Here is a 17,607-nt window from a genome sequence, read left to right on the forward strand (position 1 = left end):
GGGAGACCGACAGGGACCGCAGCCAGCGCCGGGCTGAGGGGAGCGGAGCGCAGCGCCAGGTGCGTAACGGTGCGGGATCGCCGCGGGCAGCGCTCGATGGAGCGGGGCGGTGGCGGGCAGCGACCTGCCGGCCGCGGCGGTGAGACGGATAGAGGTGGCGGTCCCGCTTCCCCCCGGCCCATCGCCGTTCCCGGCGGCTCCGCGCACCTGCCGCGGGGCTGCGGAACATGGCTGCCTCGGCCACCCCTCGCCGTCCCCTCGGTGCCGCCCGCCGCCCCTCGCCCTCTGGTTGACGGCAGGGCTCTCCGGTGCCCGCTTTCCTCGGGCTGCCCTCTCTGCTGGCTGCTTCCCTTCTGCTTTTGAAGCGAGCAGTGCTTGCCGTTTCCCCTGTTCCTCTTCCACCGCCCCCCACCGCCCCCCCCCCCCCCCCCCCCCCCCCCCCCGTTATCTGAAGGTGCCTTTTCGCGTAGTCACCTTGGAATGCGGCCGCCCCGGTGCCGTTTCCAGGCGCTGCTGGTCTCAGGTGGGTGCGCGATGCTTTTGCTTGCACGAACGGCTCCGTGCGGAGTCTGCGAAGCTGAGCTCTTGATTTATGCTGCTCTATGATCGACCTGCCTAAAATGAAGTCGTTTTCTCCGGTACTGATAATTAGGGAAGAGAAAAAGATCTTATTGCAGCAGCATCCCAAGCAGAAGGGAGCTTTACTGGGCCTGAGCCTGTGAGTGTGCAAGTGTATAAATCCATCAGTGTGAAAAATTTCCTTAGTGCTGTGGGTGAAGCCGTCCATACCTGTAAAATGTGGAACTTTAAATGCAGCAGTCTCGGATTGTATTGCAGTGGAGTGGGTTAGTTCTGAAATGCAAGCTCATTATGTGTGTTGGATTTACTCAGCAGTTCAGGAGGTAATAACTACGTGAACCTGTGAGAAGTTGCATCCATTATAGGCTATTACCATTTATACTGTTGGTCTAAAAGCTGTTATGGATTTATGGACTTAAAGCACCTCTAGGCATGCAGTTTGGTTCATGACATGCACCCCGAACCCTCCAAACAAACAACCTCAGAACAAACCCTCTCATATGTATTTAGGAACCTTGTTCCTGTGAACACAGAACTTTAGCTTTGATTCATCTCAAATCAGAGAAAATTAAACCATTCATAGTGCTATAAACTTTCCCAAGCAGTTTAGGTCCCAGAGTTTGTATGGACAGTCTGAAAACAGATGTCACATTGAAGAAAATGTGGTGAATGAAAAGAAATCCTTTATTGACATGAGTAGGGTTTATCTTACCCAAAATAGCATTTGTGGCGCTTGGAGTTTGAGATTTTTTTGAAAGATATTTGTAACTTTTGTTTTCCTGCGATGGCAGGGCATGGTTTAAATTGCTTTTGCTTACTCTTGCTAAGTGTATTTTTGGTAGAGGTACCAATTTGTTCCATCTAACCTCTCTTCAGAAGTCAGCCATGCAGATTGCATGTGGGAAGGTGTGCTAGTTAGTGCTAGGAGCTTCCAGTGAGAATTCCCTTGTTCATTATGGACTTACAGATTTGTGGAACTGGAGCTGTCCTGGTTATGTATTAGCTTTTTCTTCATGTAAAGTCATTAAATTAAGAAACAGAATGAAACTGAGGTCCATGACTGTCACTAAGATACCCAGGTGGCTGGCTTCTGATGCTAGGTATTTTATTATGTGGTGACTTTTGCAAACTCTGTTGCTAGCATTGCAACATTTACTCTTGTTTGGAGTTATATTTTAATCAAAAGTGAGACTTCCGACAAGGCACTTGGATGCTTTTTATTTTACCCCTTGTTAACACCACAGCGTTGCTGATTTGAATGGACTGCCAGTCAGTGCACATCAGCCAGTTCTGTGTGCAGGTGGGCATCCCTTCCTGTACCAGATCAGGGCTTCACTGTACAGCACAACTGGATTGTATAAAGATGGAGAAGTACCCTGATAAAAACTGTGCAGCAGTAACACCATCTCACAATGAACTTTTGTGCTGTACAGATACTTTGGATGCCAGTAAGTCCTGACTACAGTCCCTGCCCAAGTGGCAGAAGCTGAGAACTTGTGCAAGAAAACAAATCCTTCCCTACCAAAAGCAGAGGCACAAATATGACCCTAGGTCTCAAGGTGGAATAGCATCTACAGAAGGAATATAGTTCTGTGTCCGCTTGGAGACTTAATTAAGTGCGCTGACATCCACTCAGTGAAGAGTTGGTGGTATAAATAATGAATTTTCCCTGTGTACACAGCCTGTAATGGAAGTGAGATTGAAATCTGTTGTCTTCTGGATGGCTGACCCTAATTTGTTTTTAAATAGAACTAGTTTTCATCAATGTAATGTGAACTACTTGAGGCAAAAAATTATTTCCCATTTGCTTTTGAAAGATGTCTGCTAGGACAGGATGGTAGAGGGCTTGTTAGACAATGAAAATAGAACTGGTTGATCAGAGGACTGCAGACTTTCTAAATGGCTGAAATCTTACCTTATGTTAAGACTGTAAATGCTGAAGAGTTATGCCAGTATCTAATTTGCTACACAGATGCAAAAAATCTATCAGCAGTCTTCAGGATCATCCCAAATTTTCCCCACATGCAGCAAGAGAAATATTTTCAGTTCCTTTCAGTCCTATTATGCATTTGTTCAGTAAAATGACCGAAGGGGGTGTGCTGTGTGGGAAAGCTTTGAAATGTTTTTATCCTTGTGTAGGGAACTGCTACATCTTATAAGTAATAAAAGTGAAGCTACTGGAGAAAATGGCCATCCCAAACATATAGCTAGAAATGTTGAGGTTTTGCTCTTATTCTCCAAAATGCAGTAATTCCTTCTGATGTAATTAGTGTTCAAGGAGAGCGACTGACTTGAGAGAGAGAGAGAGAGAAGTTGAGCTTGGTTTGTGAAATTTCAGCTGCTGCTAACTCTTCTTAGATAGCTTCTCAGACAATTGGAGAGAGAGACAATCAAAACTGAGTTACAGTTCTGTAGGATGTGGCACCTTTGAATGGTGAATTTGTGCCACTGTTCTTGAATGGTAAGGAAAGAGTCAAACAGATTAATAATGAAACGTCCAAACCATAGGAACACACATCTGGCACAGTTTTGTGCTTTACGTTCAGGGACAGCCTCTGCTTTTCTAATTTTTTTAATTAATGCAAACTTCCTCTTTTCTGCTAAGTCAGTCTTTAAAACTGTCCAAATTGTCAATTTAAAAAAAAAAAAAAAAAAACAAACCAAACAACCTTTCAGTGTCTCCTAAGTTGGGAACAGTATTATTATTGTGCCTTTCAGATTGCTATCTTTGTTCTGAGCCTGAAGCTGAATGAATTTTGCTCTTCATTTCTGTTTTTGGAAATGTTGCTTTTCTGCAGGATGCAGAGATCACATGTCTCTGTGCATAAGATGCTAGACTTGATTTGTAATGGAAAGACAAGCTTGTCTCAGGCACAGGAAGCGTTTTATTTTGAAGGTTAAAGCATTGTTCAAAACCAATGGCTAAACTACAGTTTTCACAGTTGAGATTCCTTCCTCTCTCCCTATTAAGAACACGGGAGAGGTAAGAGGGTATGTATGGCCCAGTTGATGTAGTCTTTCCTTCCTAACGAGAGAGCATCTATCCAAATTTGAGGAATGTTGTTCAGGTGCTGCCTCTGAGTTCTTAATTGCAGAAGTTTGCTGCAGATTAGGCGACTTGTCCTTTCTGGTAGCAATGAAAACAGACTTACTGGAATCTTTAAACATTACTGAATAGTTCAGAAGTATTAGCACAGCTGGGATTCTGTTTTGTAAAAGCACAAAATAAAGTGAGGAAAAGTCATACTTTTATACACAGAAACAAGCTGCGTGTCTTTGTAAAAGGCTTAATGTGCTCTCTGGAGTTTAGAGGCACCTTTTGCAATATAAAAATTAAAGAAAACATTGACATAACCAGAAAGCATTCAAAACTTATCAGCAAAAGTTTAGCAGCCTCTGTATTTCTGGTATCCAAAGCACTTGTCCCAGACCAACTTCAATTCCAAGAAACTGTAGAAGTGAGAGTGGGGAAAAATAATGTATATGGTTATTGAAACTGCTGTGAAGGTCTGAGATGAAACCCTAATGCTAACCCTCTCAGCCTTGTGTTTGTGGGTACAGGCTTGAAAAGATGTGGACCGTTTCTGGAGATGACAGTAAATAACCAAGGACAATCACCAGCGTGCTTGAAAAACAGGGCATTAAGTGGAGTTTAGACTTCACCCTGTACAGCATAATAATTGTATCAACAAAACTCTTGGAGACAAACAGAAAATGTTCAAAGAGTGTCTGTGGTAGTGTCTGTGATTGTTTGAAGAGCATCTTGTGCTGCCAAGGTGGTAAAGGGATGGGAGCATCTCTCCTGTGAGGAGAGACTGAGAGCTGGGACTGCTCAGACTGAAGAACAGGAGGCTGAGGGGGATCTCATCAGTGCATACAAATATGTGCAGGGAGGGTGTGAAGAGGACTGAGCCTTGCTGTTTTCAGTGGTGCCCAGTGCCAGTACAAGGCTCAGTGGGCACAAAGTGGAATACAGAAGGCAGCATCTGGACATCGGGAAGCATGTCTGCACTGCGTGGGTGACAGAGCACTGGCACAGACTGCCCAGAGGCTTGAGGTGTCCTAGGAGAGCTCCAAAAGCCATCTGGACGTGGCCTGGGCACCCTGCTCTGGGCATCCCTGCTGGAGCACAGGTTGGACAGATGGACACAGAGGTGTGTGCCAACCTCAGGCGTTCTGTGAAATGCGTGACAACGAGAACGAGGGCAGCCTGACGATGAACTAAGAAAAGGGGAAAGAGCAGGAAAGTGGAAGTCTCCTGCTTAGATACGTAGCTGCTAACAAACTGCTTCAGTTGTGTGATGAAGGAAGATCAGTGGTGTTCTGAACAAACTTGGGCTGTGGTGTATTCGAGAAACTGCTGTCCTTGTTGTATTTAAAATTAACCTGGTGAGATTGTAGGAAAAACTGCTACCTAGCAAAGTGAGCAGATTTAAGTTGTAGCTGACTGCTAACTGGCTTCCCTCTTTAGAAACAGAATTTAAGATCTCAGGGGGGACTTCTAGGATAATTGTGTGTTCAGTACAAGGCTGTAACATTTAACTTGTGGTGTGTGACTGTTATATGCAGCCCTGTGCCAAGTGTAGTGTTGTGGAGTGTTACAAAGTAGCTTACTCCTGTGTTCATCCTTAGTGTTACCAAATTGGCAATTTGTTTTTTGTTTCAGTAACTGTTGGTAAATCTAAAGAAACAAATCAAGAACCTAACAGATAGAAGTGACCCCATTTTATGCCAAGGAGGACTTCACGATTCTATACAGCATTAGATACCTACAGATTTTTAATTATTTTCCTCAACTACTCAGTCTGCAGGTACATAGAAGTCTGCCTTGAATACCTTAAATATTCCTTTGCTTCTTTTTAAGCATGCCTGGCCATGTATTTGGTGTGTAGATAGAAGAACGTCCAGCAGCATAGAAAGAAGGTTAGTGTCTGTCAGTTGCCTCAATGCATTTCAAGTAGACCCACTTGTGTTTAGAATAGAAAAAAAAAAAATCTTTTGCTTACTGATATCTACTGTAAGGCTGAAGTTATTCAAGATTTTGGCTGGTCTGGCAAAACATCAGAATAAAATTTAGAGCTCTGAGCAATGATTTATCTAAGTGTAGATGTGAACTCTTAGTGTTTGTTGGAAAGCAGCTAAATTGACATCACCAATGTAGCAAAAGAAATGTATGTTCCTGGAATAATTCATGGTTTACACCGAGCAAAATACTAAATTGCTTCATTAGGGAAGCAGTTTGGGCAAATCACCGACAAGTTGTATTTTAGTTTAATCGTAATGCTCAGATGGCTCACAATGGGTGAGAATGGCAATTAAAGTGGAACTTTGTCTCCATGTCCACCTGCAAGACATCTATGTGCAACTCAAAATGTATGCTGTGCTAGTAAGTCCTCCAATAGGTGTCCTCCACCAGGTGCATTTTTACCAGCTGAACTCACTCTGGCTTACAGCTGCTCAGCCTTCATCAGTGGTCTAAACTATGCCTGCAAAGAGGGGCTTGTGAGTATAACGTAGTGTGTTTTCATCTTAGCTGGCTTGTTATTTTGTGTAAAACCTTACCTAAATTAAATTGTTACGTGAGTTCCCTACAGTTTGTCAGCCCTCATTGTGTTGTCAGGGGACACCTTTAGCACATTGTCTCTTGGTGATTTATTTTTTTTAAGTTGAGCAAATCTATGACCTGTTCATGGTTTATAGATGAACTCGGGTGTTTTCTTCATAGCCCACTGAAGGGAAGTCATTCATAGCCCACTGAAGGGAAGCCTTTACATAAAATGGTTTAACATTGGAAGCCTGCTATTCTGTCTCAAAAATGTGTTCTCAAGTGGTACTATTTAAAAGAAAATGTCAAATTTGAATAGTGTACAAAAACAGCTTTGCACATCTCCCTCCCTGTACACATAGTGCTCTTTCAAAGAACTTAGTAGCCATTTTGTGGAAAGTTTTGATTGTGTATGTTGTGTCTAATGCATTGAAACATGTGCATCTGTTTTTACCTGTTCAGAATATGATGGAAGGAGAAGAGGAATATACACATTCGTTTTTGCAGCAGGGAACTTCTGATAAATTCTGATGCAATGATCTGTGAAATGATCTCAGGAATTGATGCTGAGTGCTATTTTAACAAGCACTGCACCTTTTTCTTCTGGTGTGTGTCAGAAGGTTCAGTGAAGGGAGAAAAACTCAGTTATAGCAATGTACACAAGATGAGCTACAGGGGTGTCATAGTCCTGAAGCCATTTACACTTTTTATGAATAACTGGCATTAAGAACACCTACAATGTTTGTGCTACCATGCAAGCGTTTTAAAGAATATTCATATTAGCCTGCATAAACAACTAAACTGCAATCAATTAACTTTAGGTAAGAGCAACAATGCAGACAAACCGCAGAGGAAATAAAGTGCCATTAGTGCTTCAGTCTCCCTGATCTGAGTGGATAAATTGACAGGCAGTTGTTGTTATAACTGTGCTATATCTTTGTTCTGTTTCCAGTTACACCATTGTCCTCCCTCAGGAATCCCTCAAACGTGTTTTCTCTCTCTCTCTCTCTCACTTTCTCTCTCTCTCTCTCTTTTCTTTTTCAATTTTAATTTATTATTTTTTAATTTTGAACTGCATGAGAGCAGTGAGAGTAAATTAAAATTCTTCTATGTCTCTGCACTTGTCTGAGTCAGCAGTATACAATCTAGGTCATGTGTTCCCAAACAGCTCTGATGCAGAATATTTTCTTTCCTTCTATGGCGACTAAGTAGTTTCATTAAGGTACAGTCATCTTGTCTTCTTTCTTCCTCTGTGTGCCTTCACAAGGCCTGGGTAAAACATGTCTGAAAATCTCTACAGTTCTTTTTATTAAACCCAGATGAGCCTCCTCTGAGCTGATATCATCTTCCACTATCATTACATAATCAATTAGAGGTGATATGTTGTCTCTAAGATGCAACAAATCACAGTAGAATTAATGATTCTTTATTGCATGAAATTACAAATTAGACAAACATCAGTTTTAACTTTTTTCTTTTTTAGGATGGCTGAAGCTCCTCCAAGTTACTGTTTTGTAGCCTTTCCCCCATGTTCCAAAGATGGGCTGGTGGTGTTTGGAAAGAACTCTGCACGGCCTAGGGATGAAGTACAGGAGGTGGTCTACTTTGCTTCTGCAACTCACAATCCAGGAAGTAAAGTTGAGGTAAGGGTGAACCGTTACGTTTCAGCAATGAGAAATGAGTATTATTAAAATAAATGAATGATGCTTGTTTTCTTCTCAGATCTTGAAATCCTTGTTCCCTTCATTCAAACCTCTCTTGAGTAGGGGAATATGACATTTCTGAAAGTTCTAAAAGTGAAATTTGGAATGTAACATTTTTGTTGTTATTGTGTAATTGAGGAAATTTCCATGAGCTGCACTTTTTCCAGCAGACAGGCTGACTTGTTCACATCCCAGGAAACTGCACTATGTAGCCTACATGAGAGGAGGTTAAGAAAGGGGAGAACGAACTGGAAAGGAGGAGGAGCAAGTGTGTAGTGAAGGTGAAATGAAGAAACTGAGGTAGCAGAAGGAAAGACAAGGATTAGTGGGGGTGGTCATTTGAGCGCCTGCATCCATCTCTGTGGCTGTGCAGAAAGCAGAAGACACTAGGTGGGATGCACGAGGAGTGTATCACCAATCCCTACGGATCATTTATGGATATCAGAGTTGATACTTCCCCAGAAGAGATCCTAACACCAGTGCCAGTTTTATTCTGTCCTTGAAGTGGGACCACTTCCAAATTTTAGAGACTGTGGTGCTGTTTGTCTTTGCAGCAGTTAATGTTCTCCTGATTTGTTTCACTACTCACATGTAATGGTTTAATCTTGGATGTAAAGTAATCCCATCCCCCTTCTGAAAAGCACAAACTGCTGCTTACTGCAGTGCTGAGTAAGTCGCACTGCAGTAGACCTGTGCTAGTAACAGAACACAAGTGTGACGATAAGACAGGAAGAAAACTGCAAAGTAGTTTTTTAGACAGCTTCTCATCACCAAACTGAAGATGAAAAAAAGTGTGTATGTGGAGGAAAAAAAAAATTAAGCCTTTGTCTCCTCAAAGGAGAATAATTCTAAGAGCTTAAAGAGTTAGAGTAGTTGTTTATTTTGGAGTCTTTTCCCCATATCTCGTCCTTCTCCTTAAATCATAGAAACTTTTTTTTTTAATGGAGGTAAAGTTTGTTGCAGTGTGGTGCAGGTGCAGCATTAGACAAGAGACTGAAGTGGACAAATACCTTAATTGTATGTAGTTTTATTTCTCTGAAGTTTGGGCTTAAGCCCTAATTATGTGGTTACTTTGGCCTCTGCTAGACTATGCTATTGTATAATTCTACATTACCTTAAGAGTACTGTGATTTACAAAATGTGTGGGCTCCAGCTGCTTGCCTAAATTCTTCCCATTTCCTCTTAGCAGAGAATAAAAACGTGTTCAGTTGCTCTGGGATTGATGTTAAGTGACTGCTTGCACTGCATCTTTATCACACTCAGCACTAAGTATTGTTAATGAGTGGGACTTTTTGCTGTTTAAACTAATGTGTGTTAGAGTAAGCTTAAAACAGTTACTGGCTTTAATTATTTTATGAGGTCTGAAGATTCTCTGGTGGCTTTGCAGACTCCTTTAGCTGCTTTCTTTCAGACAGACCTAAGCACGTATTTACTTGCCAGTTTGAGATGTTTTTCCTGCTTTCATAGACAAGTAATGTTTATTTTCATGGAAACTACAACAGATAGAGCACAATAACGCTGTTTGATAGAGCAAATTGTCAGCTACAAAATGCTATTTTTCAACATAGACACCACCAATAGCTGTGTGTTTCTCCAGCAATGAACAAGGGCCTGCATACAGCACTGAAACATCTGTATAGCCGTCTGGAACATGACCTGTCTTTCATGCTGTTGCCACTGCTGAAACGCAGCGCCCATCACCTCACTGTGCTCACATTCCCTGCCTCCATAAATGTTCAATGTCTCCAGCGAATGTCAAGGGGTGCAATTTTTTTCTGTATGGAGGAATTCAGTGACATCCCTTTGCTTCATACACGCTTCTGTGCCAGCCGCACAGTTCAATCCCTACTGCCATACCACCAACATCTGCCTCTGACGCTGTGGGCTGACATGATGAAATAGGAGGCATCGCTTTTTGGAGCAGCCCTTGTATATTAAGTTCAGTCAAATGAATGAGTCTAGCAAATATCAATGTTGGAGAGTGATTCTCTTCAGATTTTGCTGTTTTTGTAAACTAGTCACTTCAAAGGTCTTCCAAAAAGCCTTATAGTAATTAATTTGGTAGGAATTGTGACTGACTGAGTGGATTAATGAAAGCTCTACAAAAAGAGTTTCAGGCTGCTAGGTTTGATTCTAGGTTTTGCTGTTGTATAAACTAAAGGAATATGATTAATAAGAAGATTGCAATTTTAAGCATGCTAGCTCTTCTTGACATCAGAAGAAGAATATGATCTTCAGTTTTTGCTAATTAGCCAAAATGTATGTGGTGTTCTCCTAATGCAGAAACATGTCTAATGCTCTGCTCATCTCAGGATAAATGCATACTTACCTATATGCAGAATTTGTGCAAAACTCATTAATTTCCTGTGTACTGTTAATTGGATCCTTACAAGTTAAGAAAAGCTTTGGAGGCCTTGAATTCAGTTGCTTCATATTTTTAAACTAGCAGCTATGTGAGACTCTATCTACCTTCCAAGAAAATTTATTGAGCTGTCAGAGATAATAAGCTAATATGGGGAGTATAGAGGAATTTCAAAGCTTCTAGATGTATCCTTTGACATCACTTTTATCTTTTTCTTTAAAATGTTCATTTTCTGGGGTTTTGCTTTGGGTTGCTATAGATTCTCTTTTGCCCTATAAAATTAACTGAACAGGTATGAGAGTGTTAAACGCAGGTTTTACAAAATGAAAAGTGTGATTAACCTGTTTTATGCTACTGTTTTTCCTAAGCCAATAATCCTTTGTGCCTCTGACTAATACTTCTCTCTCATCCATACATTTTTTTTCTCCCAGATGAATAGTTGTACCTTTTTATTGGCTTATGCTAGATACACATCCTTTAGTGTCACTGGGCAAGGATGATGGGCTTGCTTTTTGTTATGTTCTACTCTTTACATGTAGTGTACTCCAATGCCTAACCCATTTTGAATACTTTTCCATAACTCTGTCACTCTTTTTTTACAAACTTTTACAAGGTCAAGACTCTCAAGAACTCTGTGTCCTGTTTGTTCTGTGCTGCTCATTTTTCCAACTGTGATAATGTACAATATAACAAAAAAATGGAATAGTAGTTCAGCTAGATTATTGCTGTAAAGAAATCTAGCAGGCTTTGTTACATAGCTATCAGCCAGTGTGTGACAGCACCTTAAACAAGGGAAGATGGATGCTCAGTGAATACTGCAAGTCATTTTAAGTTAGATGTTTGTGGCACAACCAACCAGACAGTAACCCTGCAGCTAACTCATCAGCATAATTCCTTCCCTCTATGTCAGCAGGTTCCCAAGACCCCGAACAAAGGGGCTTTTCATTATGGTCTGTTCTGTGCCTGTGTGACAACCTTTCCAAACTTTGTTCACGTTTTGCATTGTTATTTTGCAGTGGCAAATGCTGATCATTGCTCGTTGTAGTGGGCAGTATAGCAAATTTGCGTGCACAGGTTAAAATATTGCTTCCTTAAACATAAATAAGGCCCTTTTTGGAATCCCTGTACTAAAAGTAAGTATTCTATCTTTTCCCAGTTTTGGATTGTCTTGTGCATTAGTGAGAATTTGTGGTGTATGAGTGTTGAGATGCAAAACTTTTATTTTTAGGGCAGATTTTACTGACTAGATTTCTCTTGTTCTCTTGTAACCTGCCACTTTGCTGTGATTTTCTTTCTCCTGAAGAATCCTTGGGCTGATAACCTTTCTTGTAGCTTAGTTTTCTAGATCTTTTTTTTCTCTTTTAGCTCAACCTCCCTTCCTTATAATCTTCCCTTTTACCCATGATTTAATGGGTTGCTTGCCTTGCTAGAACAAAGAGCAATACAAACTCTGTCTTCATAGCATGCAATATCTTATGAGAGGAACAGAATGAAGAAATTACAAAGAATGGTCCACAATAAAGTCTATTGCATTGTGGAATAAGCACAGTTTTCTAGTAAATTGGTATTAAACAGTCTTCTGGGCTTAAAGCCAGCCCTCTGTGGGGTAGGAGGAATTCCATGTTCTCTAAAAGTTTTTGGCACAGTTACGCCTTAGAGATGTGGGGTTCTTTTTGGTGTGGGGTTACAGTAGTCTAAAGGGTTACAGTTCGGACACAGTTTAGGAAGCTGTCTTTTCTTGCTTTTTAGCTGAAATCCAGTGACTGTATAAGCAGCCCATCATGGCATGCAGTCAGACAGCTTAGCTCAACCCACCCTGTTTAAGCTAACCTTTAGACTTCAGAGGGGAAGCACTATGCAGGCAGACAGCAACTGATGAAAGAGAGAAAGTGGTTTCTGCCTTCAGCAGGCTCTGTTGCTTGGCTAATCTAAGCTTTTTCTCATTTCTACTCCATTGCAAGCCACTGGCCTTTAAACTAATGTGTTTGACTTTGCTTTGTAACACCATGCATGAGCCAGCAGTAATTCAGAGTTAGAAGTCAATCTCTTGGATGTTTCTGCTTCTTCAAAGCCTGTGTTTTGACTGTAGGGAAGTGCTGCTGCTTTGCTTCCATTTGCCACAAAGCAAAACTAGTTAGCTCGAGCTATGCATTTGTGTTAGAGGAGCAGAAAAAACTTATATCCTCTTTTGGCTCAGTGTTTACTTGTGGCCAAAAAATATGAGTGTTTCAAAGTGGCCAAACTTAGAAATTAATTTTAAGGTATCTGTGAATTCTAAAAAATCTCTCACAGTTTTTTGTGACTTTATTGAAATCTTTCTTATCAGTTTTTAAAAATGAACTTAATAAGTTTCATCCTGCTTTCAGTTTTATGTTTGTTTAGAATGCATGAGAGTGCTAGATTTGTAACTCACAAAGCAAGAGATGAATTCTTGATTGCTAAATCACTTCTGATATGTAATGGCACCCAAGGCTGAGAGCGTGCTGGAGATGTGCTGCACTCAGAGGTTTGTTTAACAACTTATGTATTTTATTTTGTTAAGTTCAATTCGTAGTGTGGGATAATGCTGGAGGCTCTCTGGTGGCTTGGTGGAATAGGTCAGAGTTCTCCTCTGTATGTAGTTCTCCTCTCCGCATGTAGTTCTCCTATCAGAGAACAGTTCATCTTCTAGCTCTCTTGAGCACCCATATACTATCTTCCCAGTCCTCCCCTTCACATGTGTGGGAATGCCCATGGTGCCCATGTCATCTGTGGAATCACCTCCTGCAGCTGTATTGCAGTGCAGTAGAAGATGCACAAACGAGTTTCTTTTCATAATGAAAGGAGAAGTCTCTTGTGCTTATGACTTCCATATTTACTTTTGGAATACCTCCGATGTACCTGTATGCTGTAGCTGTAGCTAGGATGGGAGGTGCATTTGTGCTTTGTGCTAAGTTTAGAATTGCCTTGTTAAGACTTTTATTTTTAATATACTGTGAAATAAAGGAAACATTATTAGTTTTCAGCCTGCTCAACTCTTCTCAAAGATGTTGGCTGCATCTCTTGCATGTGAAGACCCTATTGTTTACTTTGAGATGTGCCATTGGAAATTCACTGTCACAGCACGTGGTCCAGTTGTGCTGCTTTCAGGACTGGAGTTCTAGCAAATCAGCAGAGCCTGACCATTGACTCACCAGCAGCCAGTGCCATCAGCTGTGTCACTAGTCTTGTGGTTATTAGCATTCATGCTGTAAGAAAATTATTAGGGTTTGGAAGAAAATTATTCGGGTTGCAGGCAGACTCAGAGCAGTACCTTCTGTCTGTTGTATTTGTCATTGTCCAGTTTGGCACAACTTTCATTATGACAGGCTGCTATGCCACTGTGCTGGAAGGATTTGCCAGATCAGAAGGGCTCAGGGTGGGGGGATAGGGAGGTTGTGACTAATGCTTGTTCTTGAAATCTTGTCTTCACCTGAGCTCCAAGTTCTGGAGATCTAGTAGCTGCTGAGTTTCTGTGCATACTGTTATCCTCTCTTAATACTTTCTTCCATTTGTCAGCTGTTAGGAACACATGTTCTGATATGTGTGGAATAGAATGGTTTGTTGTACTGCAAATCCAGCAACTAGTTTTAACTGACCTACCTTTACGATTGATGCATCTTGGATTGAGGTGGATAACCTGGTTCCTCTGCTTCTTGCACCTTGTTTCTACCGTGAAGATATTATTTTATCCAGGAAATAGTTTTCTGATGTTATCTTAAGGGGTAATTTGAGTTAGAAAGGGTTAAAGTATTTCAGCTTAAAATGAACAACCTATTGTTGTATCTGGACCTAGATGCTCTTGGCCTTCTTGGCCACCTGTGCACACTGCTGGTTCATGTTTTGGCCAAAATTTGACCAATATCCCCAGGTCTATTTCCTCTACACAGTTTTCTGCCCCAAGCTTGTAGTGTTCCCTTGGGTTGCCTTAGATCTTCTAAGATGGTTTATACAAATAAGATGTGAATGTTGTGTACGTGTGTTGATTTTTTTTTGAAGCTGAAATAACGCAGAGGTATGGCCTGTGTTTGCTTGGTGGGGGAGGGAAGGAGGTGGAGAATCAATGTAGAAAGTGTCAGATGTATTTTGTTTGCTGTTTCAAATGCTCTCCTCTGCACTTAGCCTACTGCCTTCCTTACAGACTGGAATATTTCTAAAGGAAGGAGGTGCCTGGAGAGGCACCTGATTACACAGTTACAAAGCAGAGGCACTTTCTCTTTTTTTTAGGATTCTCTGTATCCTTCCAACAGAAGCACACAACTTCCTCTTTCTCCTTCTCTGGCTGCTACTGCTGATAATAATCTTCTTAATGAATTGCAACTTTAGAAATGCTTGGTTTTGGGATGAAGCCCAAATTAGTAAGTGTTTGGTGACAGGGATATGCAGTAGATGATGGTTTGCGAAGAAAAAATTGCAGCATTTTTCTCAGTGTATCACTTCTCACAGTGTTCATCATTTTTTTTCTCCTAGAAAATTAAAGCTCCAGTGTGTTCAAGGTTGTATAAGAGGCTATTTGATCAGGGAATGCTCACAAGGATGGGCTTACAGAGTACTGACATCTTCTCCGTACTGCCTCAGGTTTTTTGCTTTCTCCTCCAGAGTTGAGATGGTTGATATACTGTATGGCTCTGCAGGATGGCTTCAACTTGCTGATGGAGCACCTATGAGATTTAGGGAGCCAGAAATCACCCTGTGGAGGGGTTGAGGTTTCCCTGTCTGCAGACTGCCTGAAATTTGCTCATCATGTCTGTGTGTGTTGTATAGGAAGGTGCTTGACCCAGCCCCTTTTCATACTGAAGCAACTCCTTTGCATATATCCAGAAGATGCAGCTGCTCTCTATTCATTCTCACACATATACAAAGTGCTTTTCCAAATAGTGGTGACCTGTAGCTCTGGACAAAATAAAAATTAAAAAAAAAATAAAAAAAATTGCACAGCATGCCAAAAATATATATATTTGTTGGATGGTTCTTAGTTCCAGGCTAATGCCAGATGTTGTTGCACTCCAATAGATTGATTCTGTATCTACTAAATGATAGTCTGTTACTATGTAAGCAATATGTATGTCAGCTTGGTCAAATATTAGGGATTTTTCCCTGTCAGAATCATATTGCCTAAACTAAATATCAAAATCAAACACATGGCTAAAAGGAAAAATTTTTAAATATTCCTGCAAAATGGTACAGATTACTTCCATCAGGGAAGGTGTTGCACCAGGAATGCTAGACATTAAGAGCTGTCTCATAAATATGACAGTTTCAGTTTCCTCAGTCAAAAAATCTGTGGTCCTTGAGGAACTTGATGTGAGCTCAGGAATAAAATATAAAACCCACTTCTTTGGTTTGTCCAAGCCAACGATCTAATGATGGATCAAGCTTTCTTCCACGCTGCTTGGGAAAACAGGGCTTGTTTTTATATTCCAAAACAAGAGAAAAGTAATTATATGTGAAAGATAATGAATGATTTCTTTCTTCTTTGCAGTGTCAATGACTTCTGTACAGCCTTCCTCTGCATCTTTGACTTGTTAGAATGTATCCATAGAACTCAGATTACAGTAAACCATTTAAAATAGCTGAAACATCAATTTAAGCAAAAACAATGCCTGTGCTTTTCTTTCTGTGGCTGTTTATCCACCGAACACTTTCAAGTCTTGATTTTTCTTTCTATCAGCAGACTTAGACTTGGTGCAGGGAAAGCACTAAGGAAGAGGGGGAAACTTTCAGGGGGTAACTTTCCAATGTGCTTTGTCCAATTATTGTTATCACACCATTTACATAAAATACAGGAGATGGTTTTTAAGTGAGATGAGAGATTGTTTTGATGCTGTTATGCAGAGAACATGAACTGTACTGCTAACACTGAGAAACAGACCACTTAATTCTGCTTTCTACTGCATCTAGCACTTGGGTTCTGCATGACTAACTGAAGCCTTCACCTGTTGAAATAGATGTCTTCTCCCAGTCTTCTGTAATATCAAGACATAAAGGTTCAAACCTAACAATATTGTTTTAAAAAAATTCCCCAGCTCATACTCAAGAGGTGTTTTTTTGGTTGTTTTTTTTTTTTTCATGATGTGTATCTTGTCTCCACGTTAAATCTTGTGCTAAAGACTGAAGTCTATGTTAGAGTCGGAAGATTAAATCCAGTGCTTGCAGCTGTTTTACATTTTCTCTTCCTATTTTCTCTGCCAATGCAGTGCACATATATTGAGATTGAGCAGGTGCCAAAGACTCATGCTGTTGTGCTGAGCAGGCCTTCCTGGCTTTGGGGAGCAGAAATGGGAGCCAATGAGCATGGAGTCTGTATAGCTAATGAAGCTGTCGTGACCAGAGAACCAGCTTCTGAATCTGAAGCCTTGCTTGGAATGGATCTTGTCAGGTGGGTGGCTTGCTGAGCTGTGAACATCTTTTTAAAGGCCAAACATTTAGTTGATGAGAATGGGTAATGGCTTTAGTGGTGTTGGTGTTAGAAGATTTTAAAACAAAAGGCACCAGAAGCTTTAAAGCACTTGGAATCTGAAGTTGGCTACTGTTTATGTGCTACTTGTGCCTAATATGAGTTTACTGAACCTACCCTGTCTACCTACTATACAGTCTAGTGACTATTTCTTTACATTGTTAGTTAGGAACTCCTAATTTGTAGCATCAGATTGCTGATGCACCCTTCATTCTCCACTGCTTTAGAACAGCTTACTCTGACCTAAAAAGCTTATCCTGGGCTTGTAGCCAACTGTAGGCATAAACAAACTACTATGCTGCACTTCAGCCCATGCATTCCAACACAAACCATTGCCCTTTTTTTAAATTCTGGCAAACAAAACTCCATGGAAGTCTGTTCATTGAAGGCTGTCTGCCTGGAACACTTGTGCTGCATTGCGTGTCTCAGTCTGCATGCTGATGCTACAGTGAAGAGAATTTAAAGAAGAGTTACGTGGAGGAAGAAAGCTGAAAACGAAAGGACAAGAGAATATGGTGCAAATCCATCACAAAGAAAGGAGAGCGAATATTCAATTTAATTAAAAGATAACACAGGACAACTGCTAGTTATGTAAGCAAATCAATTTCAGATTGTGATCCAGTGATCCTGCTGAAATTTTTACTCGGATACCTAATGAGCAGGCTGAACCAATTTCAAGAGCATACTTGATCTAGTGAAAGATAGGAGAGATTCTGGATAGCTGGAAAAGGTTAAATGTTGTGGTGTACCTAAAAGCATTGAGAAGAGCTGTGGGAATAGACCAACATAACTCAAGGGAGAAAAGGCAATTAAATATCAAGGAGATGACAAATGTTCAGTACTGACTTTTAGTCATGAAGAATCCTGTCAAACGCTTTGTTTGCCCCTGTAATGAGTCAACAAGTTTTAATGCTAAGGAGTAGGAAATAGATACTTTGACTTT

The 17,607-nt window shown here is 40.8% G+C and overlaps 1 protein-coding gene across 1 annotated transcript in view; it reads left to right on the forward strand.

The window, feature by feature from the left end:
• The window catches only part of SCRN1 (secernin 1), a 37,523-nt gene continuing 19,916 nt past the window's right edge, over positions 1-17,607 (forward strand). Inside the window, exons 1-3 of the mRNA XM_042888466.1 lie at positions 1-59; positions 7,608-7,767; positions 16,405-16,586. Of these exons, the coding sequence (XP_042744400.1) occupies positions 7,609-7,767; positions 16,405-16,586 (341 nt within the window). The 5' untranslated portion in view covers positions 1-59; position 7,608. The remainder of the gene's footprint in view (positions 60-7,607; positions 7,768-16,404; positions 16,587-17,607) is intronic.

Source organism: Lagopus leucura, unplaced genomic scaffold (assembly GCF_019238085.1).
Source record: "Lagopus leucura isolate 7727_CA_CO unplaced genomic scaffold, USGS_WTPT01 Super-Scaffold_100157, whole genome shotgun sequence".
NCBI classification, from domain to species: Eukaryota; Metazoa; Chordata; class Aves; order Galliformes; family Phasianidae; genus Lagopus; species Lagopus leucura.